Source organism: Paralichthys olivaceus, chromosome 8 (assembly GCF_024713975.1).
Source record: "Paralichthys olivaceus isolate ysfri-2021 chromosome 8, ASM2471397v2, whole genome shotgun sequence".
NCBI lineage: Eukaryota > Metazoa > Chordata > Actinopteri > Pleuronectiformes > Paralichthyidae > Paralichthys > Paralichthys olivaceus.
In genome coordinates, this window is record NC_091100.1 from 17,164,195 (window position 1) to 17,186,619 (window position 22,425).

General features: G+C 40.4%; 1 protein-coding gene across 3 annotated transcripts in view; it reads left to right on the forward strand.

Annotated features, from left to right (window-relative positions):
- Positions 1–22,425, forward strand: part of LOC109627531 (phospholipid-transporting ATPase ABCA1) — a 37,398-nt gene that overhangs the window by 8,167 nt on the left and 6,806 nt on the right. For 2 of the 3 annotated variants that reach the window (XM_020084085.2, XM_069530007.1), the window contains exons 6-35: positions 2,781–2,902; positions 4,535–4,726; positions 6,389–6,478; positions 11,650–11,893; positions 11,998–12,137; positions 12,239–12,355; positions 13,786–13,980; positions 15,584–15,792; positions 15,871–16,047; positions 16,138–16,360; positions 16,535–16,756; positions 17,240–17,444; positions 17,572–17,685; positions 17,826–18,000; positions 18,116–18,247; positions 18,337–18,476; positions 18,584–18,721; positions 18,855–19,084; positions 19,174–19,246; positions 19,353–19,555; positions 19,708–19,759; positions 19,865–19,978; positions 20,139–20,287; positions 20,410–20,534; positions 20,726–20,824; positions 20,954–21,143; positions 21,275–21,369; positions 21,469–21,501; positions 21,620–21,725; positions 21,980–22,054. In XM_020084085.2, the coding sequence (XP_019939644.1) occupies positions 2,781–2,902; positions 4,535–4,726; positions 6,389–6,478; positions 11,650–11,893; positions 11,998–12,137; positions 12,239–12,355; positions 13,786–13,980; positions 15,584–15,792; positions 15,871–16,047; positions 16,138–16,360; positions 16,535–16,756; positions 17,240–17,444; positions 17,572–17,685; positions 17,826–18,000; positions 18,116–18,247; positions 18,337–18,476; positions 18,584–18,721; positions 18,855–19,084; positions 19,174–19,246; positions 19,353–19,555; positions 19,708–19,759; positions 19,865–19,978; positions 20,139–20,287; positions 20,410–20,534; positions 20,726–20,824; positions 20,954–21,143; positions 21,275–21,369; positions 21,469–21,501; positions 21,620–21,725; positions 21,980–22,054 (4,379 nt within the window). The remainder of the gene's footprint in view (positions 1–2,780; positions 2,903–4,534; positions 4,727–6,388; positions 6,479–11,649; positions 11,894–11,997; positions 12,138–12,238; positions 12,356–13,785; positions 13,981–15,583; positions 15,793–15,870; positions 16,048–16,137; positions 16,361–16,534; positions 16,757–17,239; positions 17,445–17,571; positions 17,686–17,825; positions 18,001–18,115; positions 18,248–18,336; positions 18,477–18,583; positions 18,722–18,854; positions 19,085–19,173; positions 19,247–19,352; positions 19,556–19,707; positions 19,760–19,864; positions 19,979–20,138; positions 20,288–20,409; positions 20,535–20,725; positions 20,825–20,953; positions 21,144–21,274; positions 21,370–21,468; positions 21,502–21,619; positions 21,726–21,979; positions 22,055–22,425) is intronic. The other variant, XM_020084086.2, reaches the window with a different exon arrangement.

Genomic DNA, 22,425 nt, shown 5'->3' on the forward strand with positions numbered 1-22,425 from the left:
GGGGGGGGGATGTGCTTTTTGTCCATAGTATAACAGGATAAACCACACAGGATCATCTAATACATTTCTTCTTTATGAGACAACAGAATTGAAATCTGCTTAATGCCAAATAGATGAATAGAGGAGAGATGAATATGTACATGCGCAATAAGTTTCCACCTGTCTGTTCACAAAAGTGAAGCTGCAAGTGGAATTGCAAAACAGATTAGAACGTCTTATATTTTTAGCCTTTCACCACCTTCACATTTTATCTGGCTGGCTGAGTTAAAAGACTCCGTTTGATTCACAGGCCTGATGTGTCCGAGTCCGATCTTTTAAAATGGAAACCTATGCCTTTTTCTGCCTTTTTTTCTTGACTGTATATATTACTTTAGATTTCATGGACACATAATACACTCAAATCCCTGAAACTCTATCTTTATAGTCCAGCAGGCCAACCTGTGGAACTAACATACTTGAAATTAAATCCCTCTCCAGTAAATTATTACACCCCTTAAAACTTGTCTTTGTTCCTCAGAATTACATATTCTAAATGTTTGTCATGAAAAAAATTCTCTCATTTATGCAGCAGCCATCTTTAGTCGATCTGACTGCATAAAGGCCTCTGTGCTTCTTGCTGTTTGTGGACCAGTTTAAGTGTGATGACTGGTGTTTAGGGTGTGTGATCTCAGGCCAGTTTAATTTAAAACAGGATCAACACCAGCAGAAACATGTATCGACATGTAAGAGTTGATGAAGGGCTCATAACTGTTCAACGTAGGAAAAACACACTCAGATAAGGTTTGACACTTCTTATGTTGTTTTAGTTAAAAATCTTACTGTTCCTGATAATGCGCAGGTTTAATCCACTTGTGCAGTGCAAATAAAGAAAAACACGCACAGATTAAGATAAAACAAGGAAATTAACAGCAAACACATGCACTGATACTGACTACACCAACTGTTAGATTTTCCATTTTAACAAGGTTGCACCATTCAGTCCAGTGTATCCTCAAGGGCCTCCAGATGCAATGCACCATGGGAGCTGTGACTTCCTACAGAGGCACTGATTAGACCTTATTGGCACTCCCTGGTTGCTCACCACTGAGACTTGCATGCACACACAGGTCCCATAGGGAGACATAAATGATAGGGATGCATGTGTTACAAACACTCACACCTCAAACTTAAATAGCATTCACCCCGTCAGGAGGCAGCGAGGGAGAGTGACGTGTGTTCCCCCTAGCACACAGAAACATGCTGTTCTCTTTCACTTCCTCCCAAAGGATGCTCAGTTAACAAAAAGCAAAGTGTTTCCTGTTTTTGTGTGTCTGTGTGTCATTTGATAGCCATAAAAATAGAAAGAATATTCACAATAGATTAAAGGACATTTTATCCAGTCCTTCAGTTGAGCCTCTGATGCCTTTTTCAGACATGAAAATGATCTGACCCAACTGTTTACTTTCTGGAGTTTTCCTTTCATATACCAAGAACACAGCAGGAGATTCTCCAGGTCAGACAAGTTCACAACAACAAGAAAATATGCCATGCATTCAGGCGGGGGGTGGAGTCTGGGTAGAGCATGCAGAAGGGAGGACATGATATATACATTCTGCAGTGGGAATATATAAATATATATATATGTGTGTTTAAGTTATGAGCACATCGACACATCACCAAAAGCTCTCAACTCGTTGATATCATCATCTGCATCTTCTACATGAAGCCCGTCTGGATTACTTCAGGAGAAGATCCGGATTTCAGTGCATATCTAAAAGCAGAATGAGTGAGACGGGGATTATTAGCTCAGGCCTCTTTAAAAACCCAGCACCCAGTGCACCCAGCACCACACCAGTGTAGAGGTTCTGAAAGCAAACTGTACATTTAAGTTACTAGTAATTAAAACTAGTTAATAGAACAAAAATAACCAGAAAGGGCATTTTATCAAATCCATCTGAACCAGTGCCTGATCCAGAATAAGAGAGTGGACAGAACAAACATCCAGGCAACCTGTTTTCAGGACAGTCTAACCTCGGACCTTTAGACTCACAAGGATTACTTTTACATATTTTTACATCAAATTTTGAAACTTGGTCCACATTTGGATAGAATATAGGGACAAATATAATAGGTTCCTCTTTAAAAAATGTACTCATAATTCAACTCAGAGAAAAGAGTAAAGTTAAACTGAAGAGAAAGTAGGTGAAAGGTGAAAAGAAAATTAGGAAGGAGGAGAGTAAGACAGAGAGACGGAGACACAGAGTGCGAGTATCTGGGCTAAAGTGGAATGTCCTAGAGTAACCCCTGACCGGGTACAAGAGCTCACGAGAAGGGAGCAGTGTGTGGGTGTTTGTACAGCCACATAGCTGACTCAGGCCAGTTTCAGAAATGGCTCAGCTGAAGAACAAAAATCTCTCAGAGCTCTGTGTAGACAGCGTGTGTCTGTAGCATTTGAATAGAAAATATGATTTGGCATGCAATCATTTTATCCAGTTAAGTATTTTTATGTTCTCAGTTTGATTTATTAGATATTGTAGTTATTACTCATCATCAAATCATGTATTCTTTCTGTGAGGTTTTCACGGATCAGTGATTTATAAGATTTTGTAAGAGCTATAATACTCTTTCATTGCATATGAAAGTGGTTTGTAAAGTAAAAACATATCTCACAGGGTAATCTGCTGATTGTCCTAGTATTAATATCAGCCACTAAATATAGACACCATATTTTACATCTCGAGGATTTTGTTTCAGATGTGTCAGGATGATGTAATAAGTTTATGTTTATGTTTAATTTCTAGGTTTCAAGTTGAAGGACTTTTTGAAAGACAATGAGACCCTTTCCCACTTCCTGCACCACAATGCCTCACTTCCTCGTCATGCTTTGAAGCAAATAGTGGAGGCTGACGTCAATCTGGAGAAGGTAAACTCACATTTACTAACTTTTCTTTAAATACATCCCATATGTAAATTAAATCACTGTGAATGGGGGTGTCACAGGGGGTACCTAACCCACCTCTCTCTCGTCTTTTTCTTCCTCATGTTTCTTATCCTACACCAAGAAAATCTAATTCTATTTCAGCTGATTTTTCCCCCTCATTTTCCTTTCTCAGTAACCCTCATTTTTCTTGTCTCCTTTCATCTTTTTCTCACTTTTTTCGATGCATCTTTATCATTCAAATCTCACACACAATTGCTCATTAGACTTTCCTGGTCCACCCCAACAACAGCTCCCAGCCCAGCCCGTCACAACATCCTTGCTTTACAATTGGAAGGTGGGAGTCACATGACTGCCCCTCTTCCCTCCTCCCTTTCCCCCGATGATTTCTTCACGTGCAGAGCCAGAGACTCAGAGACAAATTCACGTTCCACCATATGATTCTGTTAACCCATCACCTTTCTCACAGACATCTATTGATCAAACAGGATGTAGTTTAGGCTAAAGGACTCCTAAGTGTATCCATTAGTCCAGCATGGTCGATAGAAATATTATTTAAGGAAAGGGGTGAAAATGAATGGAAGCATGTTGTTGCTGGGGCCTCTCGTTACATGGAGCAATTTTCAATTATCCTGCAGCAGTGAGATCCACAAAGGCACAGACATAAAGATCTTTCAGAGGAACAATATGTTTTGAATTCTCAGCTGGATGATGAGTATGACTCCTACTTCTCTAAACTAATGGCCTTGATGTACTCTAAAGATTATCAGCTGTCACTTCTGTATGTGGTAGACATGATGGCATAAGACAGTCAAGGACATTTAGAAGATAAGTCAGTGTGCTCCTCCCTCTCACTCTCACACTCTCACACACACGTGTTTGAACATTTTGACTCTGTCAGAGAAAACGGAGTGTCTGTCCAGTCCTTGAACACTCTGATGTCACAAGACATTTGTTACTCCACACACATGGGCACAGCTGTACTCTCCATTCTAAATAATCTGTTCAACATTCAACAACTTTTTTAAATGACAAAAATAATTGTATCTAAAGATACATTGCATTTTACTATTGTCAGATGAGTCTTAGTAGAATCAAGATTTAGTTTATAAATCCCAGCATTGATATTCACAACATTTCGTTTCCTTATAGTTGCCCTGGTTTTATGAGCATCTTTGTCTAGTTGTCATTGTCAGGTGTTTTATAAATGTTTTTGACAAATTCATAACAATAAGCAGCTAAGAACAAGCAAGGACTCAAATAGTGTTACTCAACATGCAGTAGTTATTGTTCAGACATTGTGACTAATGTTTCCTGGTAAAATAATGTTCACTAGAGATTTTATGCTCCAAGAAAATATAAATGATTGATTTGATCATCTCCAAATACTGGCAGGAATCAGAAAGCTTGAGTTCTTTGTTGTTTGGTGTCTGTTTCTAAGTAAAACATTTAGCTTGAATTGTTTTTGTAAACTGAAGAATAAGCATTCAAGGAAATCATCAATCCCTTGTGCCTCTATGTTAACACCCATTATCTCCTCTTGTGTCCTTTCACACTCTCACACAATTCTCTGCTTTATCTAAACTGCTGTACTAATGTTTTTCTTCCTTTATCCAGGTGCTGACTAAAGGATTTGGCTTCCACCTCAGAGACCTCTGTAACACAACGCAGCTGGAGGAGTTTGTCCACATTGCTGACCGCAATGTGTCGCATATGACTCAAGAAATTATCTGCAAGTCCTCCAGCGACTGGCTCAACAAGGCCCAGAGCCACTTCCTGTCTAACCTGGACTTTCTCAAACCCATTCGGGTGAGTTCCTCCGTTCAGTCTCACGTGTTCACCAGTTGGAGAGTGAGATGGTCACATATTTAATAATTGCTTCAGTTCGATTTTTCCATTGACAGGTAACCCCCAAGCATAACTGCTAGAGTTCTAGCAAAGAACGAACAGATCTCGAGCCATTTAGATCAGACAGGTTGTAACGAAACCCACAGCTGCAGTGTTACACCACCCTCAAATCCCCCCAGGACATGATACCATAAAAAGAAAGCCAGAAAGACTATCCCTTCTCATTTTAACTAAAAAATACAAGGTGTCATCATTCATATGTGTTTCTTCATCATAAAATTCCTGGAACATCACTGGGTGTCCTCCAGCATAAACAGGAAGGGGTGTCTTTGTCAGGAAGTCAGTATAGATATTCCAAGAAATGGAAAGAATCTGATCTTGACATGATGAAGTGCAAACAAAAAGATACAGAGAAAAAGAAAAAACAGAACATGCAGAAATGATAGATGGTTTTCCTTAAACTTCAGACACTTGTAATCATATTTTGAGATCTTTTCAGTGTGACTGCTAAAGGGGAATCAATGACTATGATGCGAATATTATGTGACTGGAGGAATCACTGTCAGTTAAAGCCAGAACCATTCATCCAAAGTCCAGTAAATCCCTGAGCCTTTACCTTTTCTTTCTTTACTGCAGAATTGCAGAATTGTTTTATGTATCCACTTCTTTTCCTCCTCCCACCCTCTTTCCTGTCCATTGTCACCACTTCCCTGCCTGTATCTTCTCAAACAGCGCGCACCCCCCCACCACCCATAAAACTCATGACCAACAGACATGTGAGTCAATGGTGAGGGGTGCCAGGAGGTGGGAAAAGAAAACATTTTGTTGTGTGGTAGCAGTCGTTAAAGAGTTATAGTCTTCAAAACGTTATCATTGGTATAGAAATAAATCAAGTCAGCAATGCTTAATAACGCAGGTCCTGGCTGTGGTGTTAAAGGGATTGTAAAGTGTTAACAGCACTTCTGCCTCTAGGTATGAGAGTGATGACGGGTTATGACTCCATATGGATCTGATACATATATATCCATATACATTTTGTTCTATGTCCAAACTTGCAAGAGAGAAATTCCTTTCCTTAAGAAACAAACTTGTATTTGAAAGTCTTACATAACTAAACATTCTCCCATTAATTACCCTGTGCCTGGTTTTTATATCGGTGGAAGAGGGGAGGGGTCATTATGGCACGAGAAAGGGCGACAGGAGCGTGAGCAAATGAAAAAGCAGAAAGCTATAGTGCCACTCTTTCTTCCTAGCGGCTGTTCTGTCTTCAGCCATTCATGTGCTTTTGTTGAGTGTCAGATGTTCCAGCAGCTGACAGCTTAGTGTGAAAGACGAGAGCACACACACACAACCACACACCACTTTGACAGACAGGAACACAGGAGGTCAAAGCCACACTGACTTGTTCTTTCTCAGCTCCCTTCGTCCCTCACCTTTGACCAAACTGTCTCTCCACATTTATATTTTATTATTTTTTTGTTGTGCAAAAAACTTTCTGTAACTGCCTTCCTCCCCTGCTCATACATTATGATATATTTAGTTTAATTGTATTGTCTTATTTTTGTACACAATCACAGTGGAAAACCTCTGCAGCACATTAATGATCCCCTTTCTCTCCAACAGAAGGACGTGAAGTCGGACCCTAAAGTCGTTCAGGAGGTCTCAGCTGCAACCGACCATCTTCTGGAGAGCCTGGGAGCACTGGCTGTGGAGGTATATAATCCACACATACACACACGAATAATGTCAGCGCTAAGGAAGATACCTTGCAAGTTAAGATACACTGCTTAAAACACATATCTCCACCACAGTCCAACAGTCTCCTTATGAAACCACATCTATATCCACTAGATCCAGATTTCAACATTACTGTTGTTAGTTGCACAAAAGCCTTGCTGAACCCCCCCCAACACACACACACGTATGCGCTGAGAGCCTCTTTTCTTTCAGGCTTGTGTTCTGCTGAGTTGGCAGAAAACAAAGAGCCAGCTGTATGCATGTGATTTGTGCATTTCCTGTCCAAGCAGCTGTAAGAACACCAATGAGCTAGTCTTCAACCACTGATGTTGAAACCTAAGATCAATGTTTTTTTATCCTCCCTCCACCACATCACCTTCCTCTCTGCGTGGCACTGTGTCACAGGGCAATGATTTACAAACACAAAACCACAGAATATGCAAAAAACAGTGGTTGAAGAACGTTGACCTGAGATAGTTTGTTTTATGAACCAACTCTGTTTGATCTCACATGGCTACTGGTGCTTATTTTAGGCCAGGAGTACTTCATGCATGACCTGTGACCTCACTGTGGCATATTCAGTAATCTATTTAATCAGTGATTATTCTGTTCTTCTTCAGTGTGTGTTAGTGTGCTTAAAGCAGATTGTTTGAGTTTTGCTTGACTGCTCTGGTAGATGAATGCCAAACGAAACTGGCAGAATGGAGAAATGCACTCATGTAACCTCTAATTCATAAGCAGTAATTATCCGTCTAACTGTTTTCACCTAGAGCTTATCATTGCTGAGAGAAAGACAAAAAAAGAGCGGCTGTAATTTATTTTCAAAATGTCTTGGGGGATAAAAAAGCTCATTTTAACATCTGCCACTGGTATGAAAATTTAGAAATTAAACTTGAAAAGGGGCAGAATTAACCAACTTTTTAGTCTAGAAAATGAAACCGAATTGCTCTGTTTTCTCACTTCAAAAATAATATTTTGCCATAAGATGGACATGTGCAGCATCATATTTTAATTAAAGAAAAAAAATGTGCTAAGAAAAAAGCTAGAACAAAATCCAAGCCTCTGTTATCAGACCCAGGTTTATATTTATCTGCTACTGTTTGCCCTAAGCTTATAAGCTGATAAGGAGAAGGTGTGAGTGTAGCGTTGTGGAGGAATAAACCGACGTGTTTATCAACCAGTAGCTCACAGCTACATAAGAAATAATGCAACAAGTTGTGAAAAAAGAGAAAATCCTTTTAATAATTTCTCAATTAATGCCCATGAATTGTGTTCAGCAGTTGAACATCTATACTCTTAACGTATTGTTGTTAAGTCCTAATTAAGTTGAAGTGGTCCTCTTAACCCTTGTCTGTGTTTGTAATCAGATTATTTAGTTGAGCTCAGGAGGCTGGCAGTGCACAGATTTGCACTCTAAAATATCCACTCATTCCGAAGCTGTTACAACACCTTGTTATACCAAAGCCGTCATTACGATAGATGGTGAATAAGGAAAAAGACGTCATTCATTTTCTCCCTTGACAAAGCTGATAAATGCAAATCCTTTATACCATTTTATTGTAATTTGAACCATCCTGCATTTCAAAAACATTAGTGATATTTATCTTCTTTGCTTTGTTTGCTGTTAGTATCTTGAATGATTGCTCAGCAAAGCATAATACAGTGAATAAACTCTAGTAACCTTTTCTCTTCCAAAGCCTGATCAGTGTCATCATGTGGAAATCTATAACCTGATATCTGGATATTACTTGAACCATTTTTAATTTACATTTTTAAAAACAATATTATATCTGTCAATATGTCTCTGTTCTTCCTATGATTCAGTCTGAAGTCTCAGATTTATCTTTTCAGAGGGAGCAGGAGTGAACTCTAGTAACCTCAAGACAAACTTCTTAAAATGACAAAATATTCAACCTGATTTGGATATGGGGATAATGTGTGATTTCAGATGAATTCATTTATGACTGGCCCCTGAGCTGCTCTGGTCTAAATAGTTGTGCTGGAATGGAAATTTGTACGATGGTAACCTCGAACACTAAGGCTCTGCAACAAGGTTACTTTAGGACAATCCTCTTCTGCTGCCTGTCTCTGTGTGTGTGTATGTGCGTGTGCTACTCACCTAGTCACCTAAGTTAACAAGTTTATCTTCACTCTAGGGAGATAACACTTATACTCAGTCACATGAAAGTGTTTTTACCACAGGCAAATTAATACACAGTCGGCACATCGGCAGAATCACATGTGAGTTTTTCAGCTGGTAGAGTCGTAACTTGGGTGCCTGTTTGCCTCCGGGTATGTGTGAGCGTTTGACACTGAGCAAAAGAAGTAGGTTATGGTATAACACGGTGTGTTCTCGCAGCTTCTATAGCTTCTAGCAACCAAGAGATGACACACATGCACAACCGCCGGGGCCTTTTTTATGCATAAACACACACCGACAGACACACAAGAAAGTCACCCACACAAAAACCCAGATATGCACCCTGTCGAACACAACACACACAGATGCAATTATTTGTGCACGAGCAAACAAGGAAGCATGTGAATGTTTGATGTGGCTGAGAGCTCAGCTGCAGCCACCGCATACAGAACGATCTCAGAGAGTGAGTGTGTGTGTGTGTGTGTGTGTGTGTGTGTGATCCTAGACGCAACCTTTCTCTTAATCTGCTGTCAGACATGCACTGTCTCACTTTCTCTTGAAGGAAAACAGTGTTGAATATCTTGTTGACAGGCAGAATAAGAATTATGGAGAAGTCAACAGAGGAAACAGTATTTATTTATCCTGCTGTGTCAGGATCTTCTGTGTGTTTGTGCCTCCTCTCATGTGTGGTTGTGTTTGTCTGTGTGGCAGAGAGTGTGTTCTCAGTAACAATTGTCAGTAGCGCTCTAGTTGAGGAGCCTGTAGAGGTGCCTATTGGGAGAATGACCGATAATAACCTCTCTTTGTTCTCACACCTTCCACTCCTGCCTTCTGCTCTCATTTCCTCCTCCTGCTCCACTGCAACAAAACACCTTTTTTTCTTTCTTACTTTCTTTCTTTCTTTCTTTCTCCCCATTTACTAACCTCTGGCTCATTCCTAGGGAACAAAAGCACTCAATTCTTCTCCCTTTGCTTCGTTTTAATTGCAGGAAAACTCTAATCCCCTCCTCCATCACAAGTTTGTGTCAGAGTTGCATGTGTGGTTTGGTTGGCCAGTTTGTAGAGAGAAACTGGAGGAGCTTGTGCTGACTTGTCTTTTGACCTGTAGTAACCTCCACATGAATCATGAACTCCCTGCTCCCTTTAGCCTGAACACTGACTGTTGAGAGGATATCAAGAGAGACAGAGTGTGACAGAGCTGTTTTCTTGTTCATTAATGACAATTGAATACAGCAGAATTGTATGTTTAAGTTCTTCCATACATTTTTAGTGTTGCTTGGGTTGAATTTACAGTTATAAGGAATGTCTGTTTGCATTTTTAAGTGCCTAAACACTGCGGATGGCTACCGCTTCTATGACTGTGTAACTAATCTAATTTTATGTAATCAAGAACAACAGTGTTTCACTAAAAGCATATCGCAACTGCAGTGGCACAAGTTTGTACAGCACAATGTAGCTGTAAATCCCAGTAAAAACCATGTACTATCATACTTTAAGAATGAATATACATCCTTTTGTCCATCTGGCAGAAATGCAAATCCATATTGGCACACTCACTCATGCACAGAGGAAGAAGGACATGACCAGTAACAGCAGTCAGATTTATCTCACTCAGGCAGACAGCTAAGTGCAAAGTGTCTCCACCCCACAGTGCAACACCTGACTACTTCCACATCTGGAATACCACTCATAGTGCACATGATAACCTTCAATAGCTTCAAACCTACAGCAACACACATGGGTACACATAAGCTGCCTGTGTTGTGACAGATAATAGTTTTTCAAATATGGGTGCTGACATATTCATTTTATTTCTCACACTGTGAGTTACAGTATACAAGGTATGTCAGAGCCCCTAAACACTGGGCAGGAGGGACAAATAATGTCTGTTACGTATATGAATCATTCAGAACAAGGAATACTTTCACCCCAGGGGGTCTGACTTATGGGAGTAGATTATGGGGTACTTAAAAAAGTGTGCACAATACAACATATATATTTTATTTATTTTGTATTATTTTGCTTGTGGTCTATGATGCTTTTTCCTGTTATTTTGTGATATCTGTGAAGCACTTTATTACAGCAGTGATAAAATATCCTATACAAATAAAATCAATAATAACATACATTTTGTAGATTAATAGCATATGAACACTAAAAGATGTAGATGTAGTGATAGATGCACAGTTAAAATAGTCATGGTCATGGATAAATGAAGAAATAGCTCCAAATATATCATGAGTAAAAGTTAATAACCAGCTAAAGATTTTATAGATAAATGGTTGAGATACATAACAAAATTATATTATTTAAATTTTGAAATGTTTTCCAAGTAATGGAAGAAAAGTCAAAAGTGGCACAAGTAAATGGTTAAAATACATAGATACAATTAAATGAATATCAGTTGAAATTGTTTCCTCTATTGTATGTAATGGTTCAAATGTGGGTTGTGGGGGTGCAGTGATACAACTGACAAAAAAGGTTGGAAACCAAACAACAAACAGTACATTCAGCAGACTCAGTAACAGCACAGAGACGCCTTGTTCTACTGCTGTGAGCTGATCTCCTTTAGAACTTCACAGACATGGATCTCAGACATTATTCCCAGACTAAAATAATTTTAATGGTGCAGGCCGGAGGCAGTGTGTTGTGGTTGTGTCCTTCCCTACATCTGTTCAATTTGTGTAAACACGATATCTTAGTAACACCTCAAGGGTCCTCTGCACAAACTTTGACTCTAGGATGTACTGATTCCATCTTGGTGGTCAAAAAGTACAACTTTTGATATCCATGCAAAGCAGGGGAAGTTTATTTGTATAGCGCATTTCAACGGCAAGGGAATTCAAAGAGCTTCATATAAGATAATGCAGAATACATATTATATTTTCAGGCTAAAGCAAGAAATAAAAGACCTCCTCCCACATGTTTTAGAATTAGTATCACTGATCTGACAATGACATCAACACTAACATCTATCTGTGTATTTCTGTGTGTGTCCGTCCCTCAGCTCGCTGGTATGAACAGTTGGAAGGACATGCGAAAGGAGATCCTGTATCTGACTGCAAATGCCACAGGCTCTCCAAACCAGATGTACCAGGCTGTGTCACGTATCGTCTGCGGACACCCAGAGGGAGGTGGCCTCAAAATTAAGTCTCTCAACTGGTACGAGGACAACAACTACAAGGCCCTGTTTGGAAACCATGGCAACGACAGCGACAGCGAGCCTCTCTCTTCTTACGATAACTCTTCCAGTAAGTGTCCACTGCTATCTAGTCTGAAGTACCTTAAATTTCAACCTTTATTGTTAATTTCCACAGCGTCCTTGAATCTAATTGTCTTGTATTTATTCTTCCAGCACCTTATTGTAACAGCATGATGCGGAGCCTGGAGTCCAGCCCCATTTCCAGGATGATCTGGAGAGCTCTGAAGCCACTGCTTATGGGGAAGATCCTGTACACCCCGGATACACCAGCAACACAGAGAATCATCCATGAGGTACATGAGGCTCTTAAATCTCTGAGACCCCTTCAGAATTATCCTTTAAGACCCATCAAATGATTGAGGATGTTTGTTTTTTTGTTGTGTGTGTGCTACAGGTTAATAAGACCTTCCAGGAGCTCGGAGTCCTGAGAGATCTTGGAGGGATGTGGGAGGAGATGAGACCCAAAATTTGGAGCTTCATGGAGAATAGCGAAGAAATGGACTTAGTTAGGGTGAGTGGGAGGCACTGACATTGTTCACGTACACACATCAGAACTGTTCTTCCTGTTTACTTCAGGGGTTCAAAGAGAATAATCTGGGCATCTCTATGACTTCAGTGTAATTATGTCTGTGTTATGACTTGCAAAGGAGGAAGGACCTTTCCCGATCTAAGGCGTCTGTAGAGGCCACCACCCAGAATATTAACATTAACAAGATATCCGACTGCCCCTGAATGTAACAAACACGGTTCATGTATTTTTCAGGCTCAGGCTGAAGAAAGCTATTGAAACTATGCAGAAAGAGGGCAGAGGCAAAGATGATTAACTAATACACAGACAGATAATCCAGCTAAAAAAAAACAAAGACAAACAAAAAAAACTTGATTAATTTAACACTGGATAGATGGACCGTCAGTGGGCCATTAAATCATATCAATATTAAATCAATAGTTTGGTGACAAGCCCATATGGTTATTTGTTTTGTCTTGAGTTTTTCGATTCAAAACTTTTGTGTCTTCTGCAGGATCCGAAACTGATTGTCAAGTTCAAATATCTCCATCCGATGTAATGTAGTTTGTAACATGTCTGTCAGTAACTGTTTTTTTCTTCACGTTTCCTATGCAAATTACATAAGCACCACTTTCACCTAGTGGTGAAATGTGATACTGACAATATGACGCTTAGAAAGCAATTTAATGCATTTAAAAATTTTGAATAAATGGAATTCTGTGTTTACCAGTGGAAAGTATTTTTGTTGGGATTGTATGTGCATGATTCATCAGTCCCTCAAGGAATACATTTCTGGGGGGAAATTGGCCTAAAATGGCTGATTTCATGGCAGCTTTCACACCATGTTTTAACATTTTACTTTCCTCTCCTTAGCTGTTTTCACATCCACTCATATGCACAAAGCTTAGTCCGGAAACAGACAAATATGTGACAAATAATCTTTGTCAGTAAATATGAGACGTTCACATCCCACATCAGCACCAGAGGTCATTGTAGAACAGAATTCAAAATTTTTGCAACTATGACACCTTTGAGGGTTTTAAAAACATCAGGATGTAAATAATATTAAATTTTGTACAATGTTTGATTAGATAGGTTTGTCTGTCTAGGAAAGAGGAAGTTGGTTACATTAAACAAGGCAATTATTTTGAGAAAACCCTTGAATAGTAAATGAGGTCACAAGCCAAACAATGCACTAACACCAAGTGCAGCAGTAACAAAGGTCAGAAAAGCTAACAAGCCCTCAGGCATAAAGTGACGCTCTAGCTTTTTATTTTCTCTGTTGTTTAACACACATTTTACAGCACAGTGTCAGAAAGAAACTAACTCTAAGCTTTCTGTAAAGCTATTTGTTTACCTGCAAAGTTTTTTGTTACTTTCAGATCTAAATATAAGAATAAAATAACCAAAATAAATCTTTCACCCTTTTACAGACCCTGCTGCAGAATAACGCCAGCGCTGCATTCTTCAACAGCCAGCTCAGTGATACTGAGTGGCGCGTGTCAGATGTGTTCGATTTCCTGTCCAAGTCCTCAGAGGACCACAGACCTGCAGGATCCGCTTTCACCTGGAGAGAGGTCTTCAACGAGACTGACCAGGCCATACAGACCATCTCACGCTTCATGGAGGTTAGTGTCATAGAGAACGATGTAACAAAGACAACACACACAAAGTAAATAAGAAAGACAGCAGTGAAGTGTGTGCAATGATGGAAATTATTTCTCCAGAGAAAGATTCAGTGTTTAAAATCCCAAGACAGTTCTGACGTCAAAGAAAAAGAAATGTAGAGCAAGTTATGATGTTTTCGCATGACTCATGACAGACGTGTGTAATTATATCACTATGTAGCCGTCCTCATTTTCATGGACGGGGGCAATAAATGTGCATTTGTATGAGTCTCAGGTTGTATCTGTAAACTAGCTTTTATCCAATATCTTCCATTTATGTCAAGTTGCAAAGAAAAAGTAGAGCAGCAATGTTAGATACCAATAACACAATCTCCCAGTATCTTTCATTATTTGTTAATGCACTTTATACTGCATTTAGGCAAAGCTATTAAAAGCAATCAGATGTTCTTTTCTTCATTGAGATGATGAAATGTGATATGACAGCCTGATGATGTGCCTCTGATAATATTAATGGTGGGATTACCTCAATAATAAATGGTTTTATCCATCACATAGACAACTGATAATAGTCTGATTATCTTTCTAAATATAACCAATGATTATAAACTTGTTTCCATGACCGTAGACTCCCGTCAGGCTCCTCTTTCTACTGTGGATAATGTGGTGAAATGCATCAACACATTACCAGTCATTTACAGATAGAGAATTTTGAACCCTGACTTGAGGTCAATTATGTATCTTTGTCGGTCGCAAAATGGTGTTTTACAATGTTTACATGTAGCAACACTAACAACAACCCACTGATTATGATCATGTAATGTGTGTAAACCGGCTTTTCTCACACCCAAAAATATGTCAACGCCTCTCCATAAAACATTGAACCATAAAACATCGTCAAGCCCGCAGCATTAGGAGTCCCTACATTGTATTTTCATTGTGCTCTCTGAACTCGTCGGCTTCTCACACTCTCAGTATGCAGGGATGATGTATAAGTCTGATAAATATGTGAGAGGGTAATATAGAAGGAGGTATCATGGGGTCAACTTAACAACTATGGTATTGTTACTCAGTGTCTACTCAAGGCACATGACTGTGTATAATAAGGTACAGAGTTCACAGTCACATACTTCTGGGAAATCATAACATCACCTGACATCTCAATGCCCCACATCTGCATATTGCAGACTTTGCGGCTAGTCTGGCACTTCCCCTAACCAAGCCATGTCAAGTGGCCGACTTTTACATGTGCTAAAAGAGGTTGATCAGTCCCAATAGTATGGGTCAACTGGGCTTTGGGTTTTAAAAAGACAGGACCTAAAACCATGTGTTTCAAACAGAGGCTGAAAAGAGGTTTTGCAGCAATGGACAGAATGAGGAAAGTGATGTGTTTTCTGAACATTTGCGCATGATAACTATTCAAGTTATAAAAGTAATAAAAGTATGAAAACTGAAAATGAATCTCTCTAAAGAAAACATCCTGCAACTCGCCTCTTTTCCGTCCTCATTATGCCAGTGTCTTCAGGCACCATTTACATCTTACAAGACTGATGGGAAAGCTCCTTTTTAGTAATATGTGGCATAAACCTATTCTTCTCTCTCTCAGTGTGTGAACCTGGACAAGCTGGAGCCTGTTGCTAATGAGGAGAGACTGGTCAACAAGTCCATGGGTCTCCTGAACAACCAGAAATTCTGGGCAGGAATCGTGTTTCCTGATATCACCCATAGCAACAGCACCGACCTGCCTCCCAATGTCAACTACAAGATCCGCATGGACATCGATAATGTGGAGAGGACGAATAAAATTAAAGACGGGTAAGAGGCTGTGTCCAACTGCTATTAAACCTTTTTTGGTTTTCATTGAGGTTTATTCATTTTCATCTTGTATTGTAGGTATTGGGACCCTGGTCCCAGAGCAGACCCCTTCGAGGATCTGCGGTACATCTGGGGCGGATTTTCCTACCTGCAAGATGTTATTGAGCATGGAATCATCAGAGCTATCACAGGCTCAAAGGAGAGGACAGGCGTCTACATTCAGCAGATGCCTTACCCCTGTTATGTCGATGACATGTAAGTGAACTGTTTGGGAAGGAAAACATTTAATCTTTCCCTGTAGAGGTGGTTGAAGGGTTGCTTGACTATAATTTATCGTGCCCATAGTTTCCTTCGGGTGATGAGTCGGTCGATGCCTCTGTTCATGACCTTGGCTTGGATGTACTCCGTGGCCATCATCATCAAGGGCGTTGTGTACGAGAAGGAGGCACGGCTCAAGGAGACCATGAGGATCATGGGACTGAATAACGGCACTCTGTGGCTCAGCTGGTTCATCAGCAGTTTAATCCCGCTGCTGATCAGCGCCGGCCTGTTGGTCATGTTGTTGAAGGTTAGTGTTGGACTTAGACAGACATGCAGAGGTGTCATCACACAGGAATGTCTGCAAATAATAGAAAATAATGTCTGCTTTCTATGACACCCCAAATCACCTTGTGGAAAACAAGTGATATCACACTGCTGCAACCAGGGAATAGTTTAACGTTGTTTCTTTTTCTCTTCTCAGATGGGCAACCTGCTGCCGTACAGTGATCCAGGTGTCGTGTTTCTGTTCCTGGGATCGTTCGGCGTGGTAACCATCATGCAGTGCTTCCTCATCAGCACCCTGTTCTCTCGTGCCAACCTGGCTGCGGCCTGCGGGGGCATCATCTACTTCACTCTCTACCTGCCCTATGTGCTGTGTGTTGCCTGGCAAGACTACGTCGGCTTTGGAGCCAAAGTTGTTGTGGTGTGTGAAAGAAATCATTTTATTTATATAGCACTCATTATAACACTCTCTCTAAAATGATGAGTAGAGTAGAGTATTACAATAACACACTATTGTTATTATACAAGTTTATTACAATAAATAAACTAGGTGAATAAAAACTAGAATTAGGTAAAACAGGTAATGTGCTATGATAAAATATCAAATATGGGGAAGTGTTCCAGAGCACCAGCCTATTTCAAAATTTAAATATATACAGTACATTAGAATTCAGTAGGAGTGTTGAGTGTTATGCTGATTTAGGGAGTTTCACATTGGTCCAGAAAGACCTGGAAAAATGTCCTTTATTATTTTTATTTATGTTATTATTATTATATTATTAGATTGACAAACTAAACATAGTCATGCATTTACTAACCCTAACCCTTTACATCCATTTACATTCTGTGGCCTGAATTACTTTTTTCTCCACACTGAATTGTGGTTTCTCTCATCTTCTCTCAGAGTTTGCTGTCTCCTGTTGCTTTTGGGTTCGGCTGTGAATACTTTGCCCTGTTTGAGGAGCAAGGCGTCGGTATCCAGTGGTCAAATCTGCTGGCCAGCCCTCTGGAGGAAGACAGCTACAACCTGACCACCTCCATCTGCCTCATGCTGTTTGATGCCGTTCTGTACGGAATAATGACCTGGTACTTCGAAGCTGTGTTTCCTGGTGAGCATGGACGGATTTTACATCTAAATCAATTACATACAGTTAAATATTGATAGTATTATGAGTTCTTGTGGATTGTTTCAGTGAACGCTGTTTAAAAACACTAAAATAATTCGGTCTGTTCCAGGTCAGTATGGTATCCCCAGGGCTTGGTACTTCCCTTTCACTAGGACTTACTGGTGTGGAGAGAAACAGAACAGACACATCTCCACCCCTCTGTCAAAGAAGGGCAACACTGAAGGTACAAATGATTATCAGTATTATTATGACTTTGCAGAATTGTGAGATACGAAACAATTAGTAAAAGGGTTGTGACGATAGAAGAACCTCTGTTATGTCATTTCTAAAACGCAGTTCTCGCTGTGCTTTTTTTACCCACAGCGGTGTGTATTGAGGAGGAGCCGAGCCACATCGACCCAGGTGTTTACATTGAGAATTTGGTAAAGGTCTACAGCCATGGGAACAAGCTGGCCGTAGATGAACTGTCCCTGAGGTTCTACGAAGGACAGATCACCTCCTTCCTGGGACACAACGGAGCTGGCAAGACCACAACTATGTACGTTAACACACATTTCATCATATAATATAACTGTAATGCTCCAAGAGAATTGTTACGGGAATTTGAGAAGTTGAGAAGATTTTCTCATTTTCCCCTGCTTTGTTTCTGATAGGTCAATCCTGACGGGGTTGTTCCCGCCCACTTCCGGTACTGCCTACATCCTCGGCAAGGACATCCGCACTGAGCTCAGCACCATCCGACAGAATCTGGGCGTCTGTCCACAGCACAACGTACTTTTCAGCATGTATGTATTCCATATCAAGAAATTCTGAGCACGCGTTATTCCTCCTGTGGTTTGGTAAATGTGTGATTTATTGACTTGCTGTGACCCAGGCTGACGGTTGAGGAACACATCTGGTTCTACGGCCGTCTGAAGGGGCTCCCGGAGGAGAAGGTGAAGGCTGAGATGGAGCAGATTGTGAACGATGTTGGGCTGCCGCACAAGCGACAGTCCCGCACCAGCACCTTGTCCGGTCAGTTTGAATATTTAAAATGTTGAAATTAAATGAAATAGTTTGACTTTCGATATACAAAGAAAGAAGGATGTCATCCTAACATTTTCTTCATGTTGTCTTTGCAGGTGGGATGCAGAGGAAGCTGTCAGTGGCCCTGGCTTTTGTTGGAGGCTCAAAGGTTGTGATTCTGGATGAACCGACTGCTGGGGTTGATCCTTATGCACGTAGGGGCATCTGGGACTTGCTGCTTAAATACAGACAGGGTAAATTCTCTCTCTTATTATTACTTGATGTAGTTCCAATTGTAGTTTTATAAATCATTCAGCCAAATTATCCACAGAAACAGTTACAGCATATTCTATCATATGAAGCTCAATGTGTGTTTTCCTTTGTTAGGTCGCACCATCATTCTGTCCACACATCACATGGATGAGGCCGATATCTTGGGCGACCGCATCGCTATCATCTCCCATGGCAAACTGTGCTGCGTAGGCTCCTCACTTTTCCTGAAGACTCAGCTGGGGACAGGCTACTACCTGACCCTGGTCAAGAGAGACTACGACCTGACACTTCAGTCCTGCAGGAATTCTGCCAGCACTGTCTGCTACACCAAGAAAACAGAGAAAGTAAGCATCGATTGACTTTTTTTTAAAACTCTGATGTTTAATTTCACCCTGATGTACTTAACTGTGAACACTCTTTGACTTTTGTTCAGGAGGACAGCGTATCAGACAGCAGTTCTGATGCTGGTTTGGGCAGCGAACCGGAGAGTGAAACCACCACCATTGGTACGAACTGACACTAAACTCGCTGCCTCAAAGTTGGATAGTTTTTAACTTTGCAACAAATACTGTTTTTTATTCCCACTCACAAAACTCTTGATCTTTCCTACAGATGTATCCCTTATCTCAAATGTGATATTCAAGCACGTCGCAGAGGCTCGCCTGGTGGAGGATCTCGGCCATGAACTCACATATGTCTTGCCCTACCAGTCTGCTAAAGACGGAGCCTTTGTGGAGCTCTTCCATGAGCTTGACGACCGACTGACAGACCTGGGAATATCCAGCTATGGAATATCTGACACCACCCTGGAAGAGGTGACTTGCCTCTTTGTCATTTCTTCCACAGATGGTTGTAAAAAAAAGTGAATCTGTGTTATTACATTGAATTTAGTGGTTTTAAGCATCTGCAGTTAGTTAACATCTGTGTTTAGTTTATCCATTGTTTAATCTTGTGTTTTCCAACTCAGATTTTCCTGAAAGTGGCTGAGGACAGTGGAGTGGACTCTGTCGAGCTTTCAGGTGAGATAAAGGAAATTTTCCACTCACAATAGTTAGACTTACATTTGTATTAAAGGCAAATATTAGGAGAATTAAACTAATGTGTTTACTCTCCTGTGGCTGCAGATGGAGTCGTACCAACTAGGACTCGTCGCCATCACGCCTTCGGAGACCACCAGAGCTGCCTGAAGCCCTTCACTGAGGACGACTTTGAATTCAACGACTCTGAAGGTGACCCAGGTAGAACTGCACTACCCAGTATGCAGTGCAATGACAGCAACAGTTTTATTGCTATGTTTTGAAATGCTTTATGCCAATAAAATTGCAGTTGCAGTTATAATTAGCAATACTAGAAAATGAGGCCAGAGTTTGCTCACATGTGTGCGGTGTCTGTTTCCAGAGTCCCGTGAGACCGACTGGCTCAGTGGAACAGATGGTAAAGGTTCATACCAGGTGAAAGGCTGGAGTCTGAAGAGACAGCAGTTTGTTGCACTGCTCTGGAAACGATTCCTCTATGCTCGACGCTCCAGAAAAGGATTCTTTGCTCAGGTATGCTCATGCTTTTTTCTTACTTACTTACTTTTTACTTGTGTATCGTAAACCACTGTAGAACTCTGTCTCTTCAAAGCCATTGATATGTAAAGAATGTAATTAATTGTGTTATTTTTCAGATTGTTCTGCCTGCAGTGTTTGTGTGTATCGCTCTGGTGTTCAGCCTGATCGTTCCTCCGTTTGGAAAGTACCCCAGTCTGGCTCTGGATCCCAGCATGTACGGAGAACAGTTTACCTTCATCAGGTGAGATATTACATTTTATTCATCCATTTAAATATTAACAACATTTATGTATTGCCAACCAGTTTTCTGTCAAACCACAATTTTTCCGCTCACCTCAATCAAATCTTTCTTGATTGCACTTTTTAAAATGATATTAGAATGATAAGCATCATCTGTGTGTGTTATTAAAATGTTTCGGTCTGTGTTTGTAGTAATGACATGCCTGAGAATGCTCACACCAACAAACTACTGGAAGCTCTGATGGAAAAACCAGGATTTGGAACACGCTGCATGGAAGGAGAACCCGCAACGTGAGTTTTTCTCTTTTTATCTGACTGTAAAATTGAAAAAATTGAAATATATAGATACTAGTGTAGATCTACATATAACATGTAATATGAGTATTATGTATTAATAACTTATCTCTCTCTGTGCTCCAGGAACATCTCATGCACTGCAGTAGAGGATGAGTGGTCAATCCCACAAGTCTCTCAAGGTGTGAAGGACATGTTCGACAACGGAAACTGGACCATGGAGAATCCGTCTCCACTGTGCGAGTGCAGCTGCGAAGGCCGCAAGAGAATGCTGCCCGAGTGTCCGGCTGGTGCTGGCGGACTTCCACCACCACATGTTAGTGACACCAAACATTAAGAAAGTCAAAAATATAAATTAGTTTAAAATAATCAAAAAAGAGAACCAATAAAGCACAAATTGAAAAAAAACAAATGTTAATATATGTTTTTACCTCTTTGTGTTTCCAGATGAAGATCAGTGACAATGACACACTTCAGAATTTGACTGGCAGAAACATCTCAGACTATCTGGTTAAAACCTACGCTCAAATTATTGGAAAGAGGTAACACTCATCTCTCGTATGTGTGTGTGTGACAAACCTAAATATGTGTTAATTCTGACCGAAAGAATTGTTAAATATTGAATATCTTCTTTTTTTCAGCCTGAAGAACAAGATTTGGGTCAACGAGTTCAGGTACATTATCAGAGATGATTTGTCTTGAGCTTAGTGATATATCAATAATATTGAACTTGAGTAGCAGCGTTGCTGTCTGTGTCCCTCACTGATGTTAAAACAATCCTGCTCTCCACAGATACGGTGGATTCTCACTGGGTGCCCCCGGTTCTCAGTTTTTGTCCAACAGAGACGAAATCGATGATGCGATCGCTCATCTGAGGAGACGCTTCCGCCTGGAGAGGGTAAGAGAATTCATGATATTATCACTTTACATACACTGAACTGGTCCACAGCAGCACGGTACTGAATAAAGACAGGCTAATAATATTTTTATTTTGCTACTGGAGTTTTCAGTTAGTCGTGATGTGAAACTAACACTGTAAAGGAAAATTATTTCAACATGTTTTTATAAAAATGTTGATTTAATAGACTCATATTATTGTAGGTTTGAACTAAAGAGAACTCTCTCCCTCTTTCTCTCTCTCCCACCCCTCAGGGAGCGGCAGCTGATCGTTTCTTTCACAGTCTCTCCAGTTTTGTCCAAGGATTGGACACCAAGAATAATGTCAAGGTTAGCACAGACATGCAGAATGATGCACGCATTCAAACCAATTACACAACAGCACATGGCCTTGTATGCTACTGACGAGCTTCCTTGTCCAAATTCTTCAACAAAACCTCAGATTACCTTGCAGATTAAACACAGCTTCAGCTCCACAGTCCCACACAACCACAGCTTTTTCCTTCTTAATTACAACACTTCCACATACAGTTTCTTCTTTTTATGTCAGAAGTTGTCCTTTAATCCTAAATGGAAAAAATGAATATGGAAAGAGGTAATTAACAAAGAAAAGCGTAGAAACATGGCTTAAGAGTGATGCAGTCCAGAGCAAATAACTTTATGGCAATAGAGCCGTGTGAGATACCCTTTTAAGGACAACA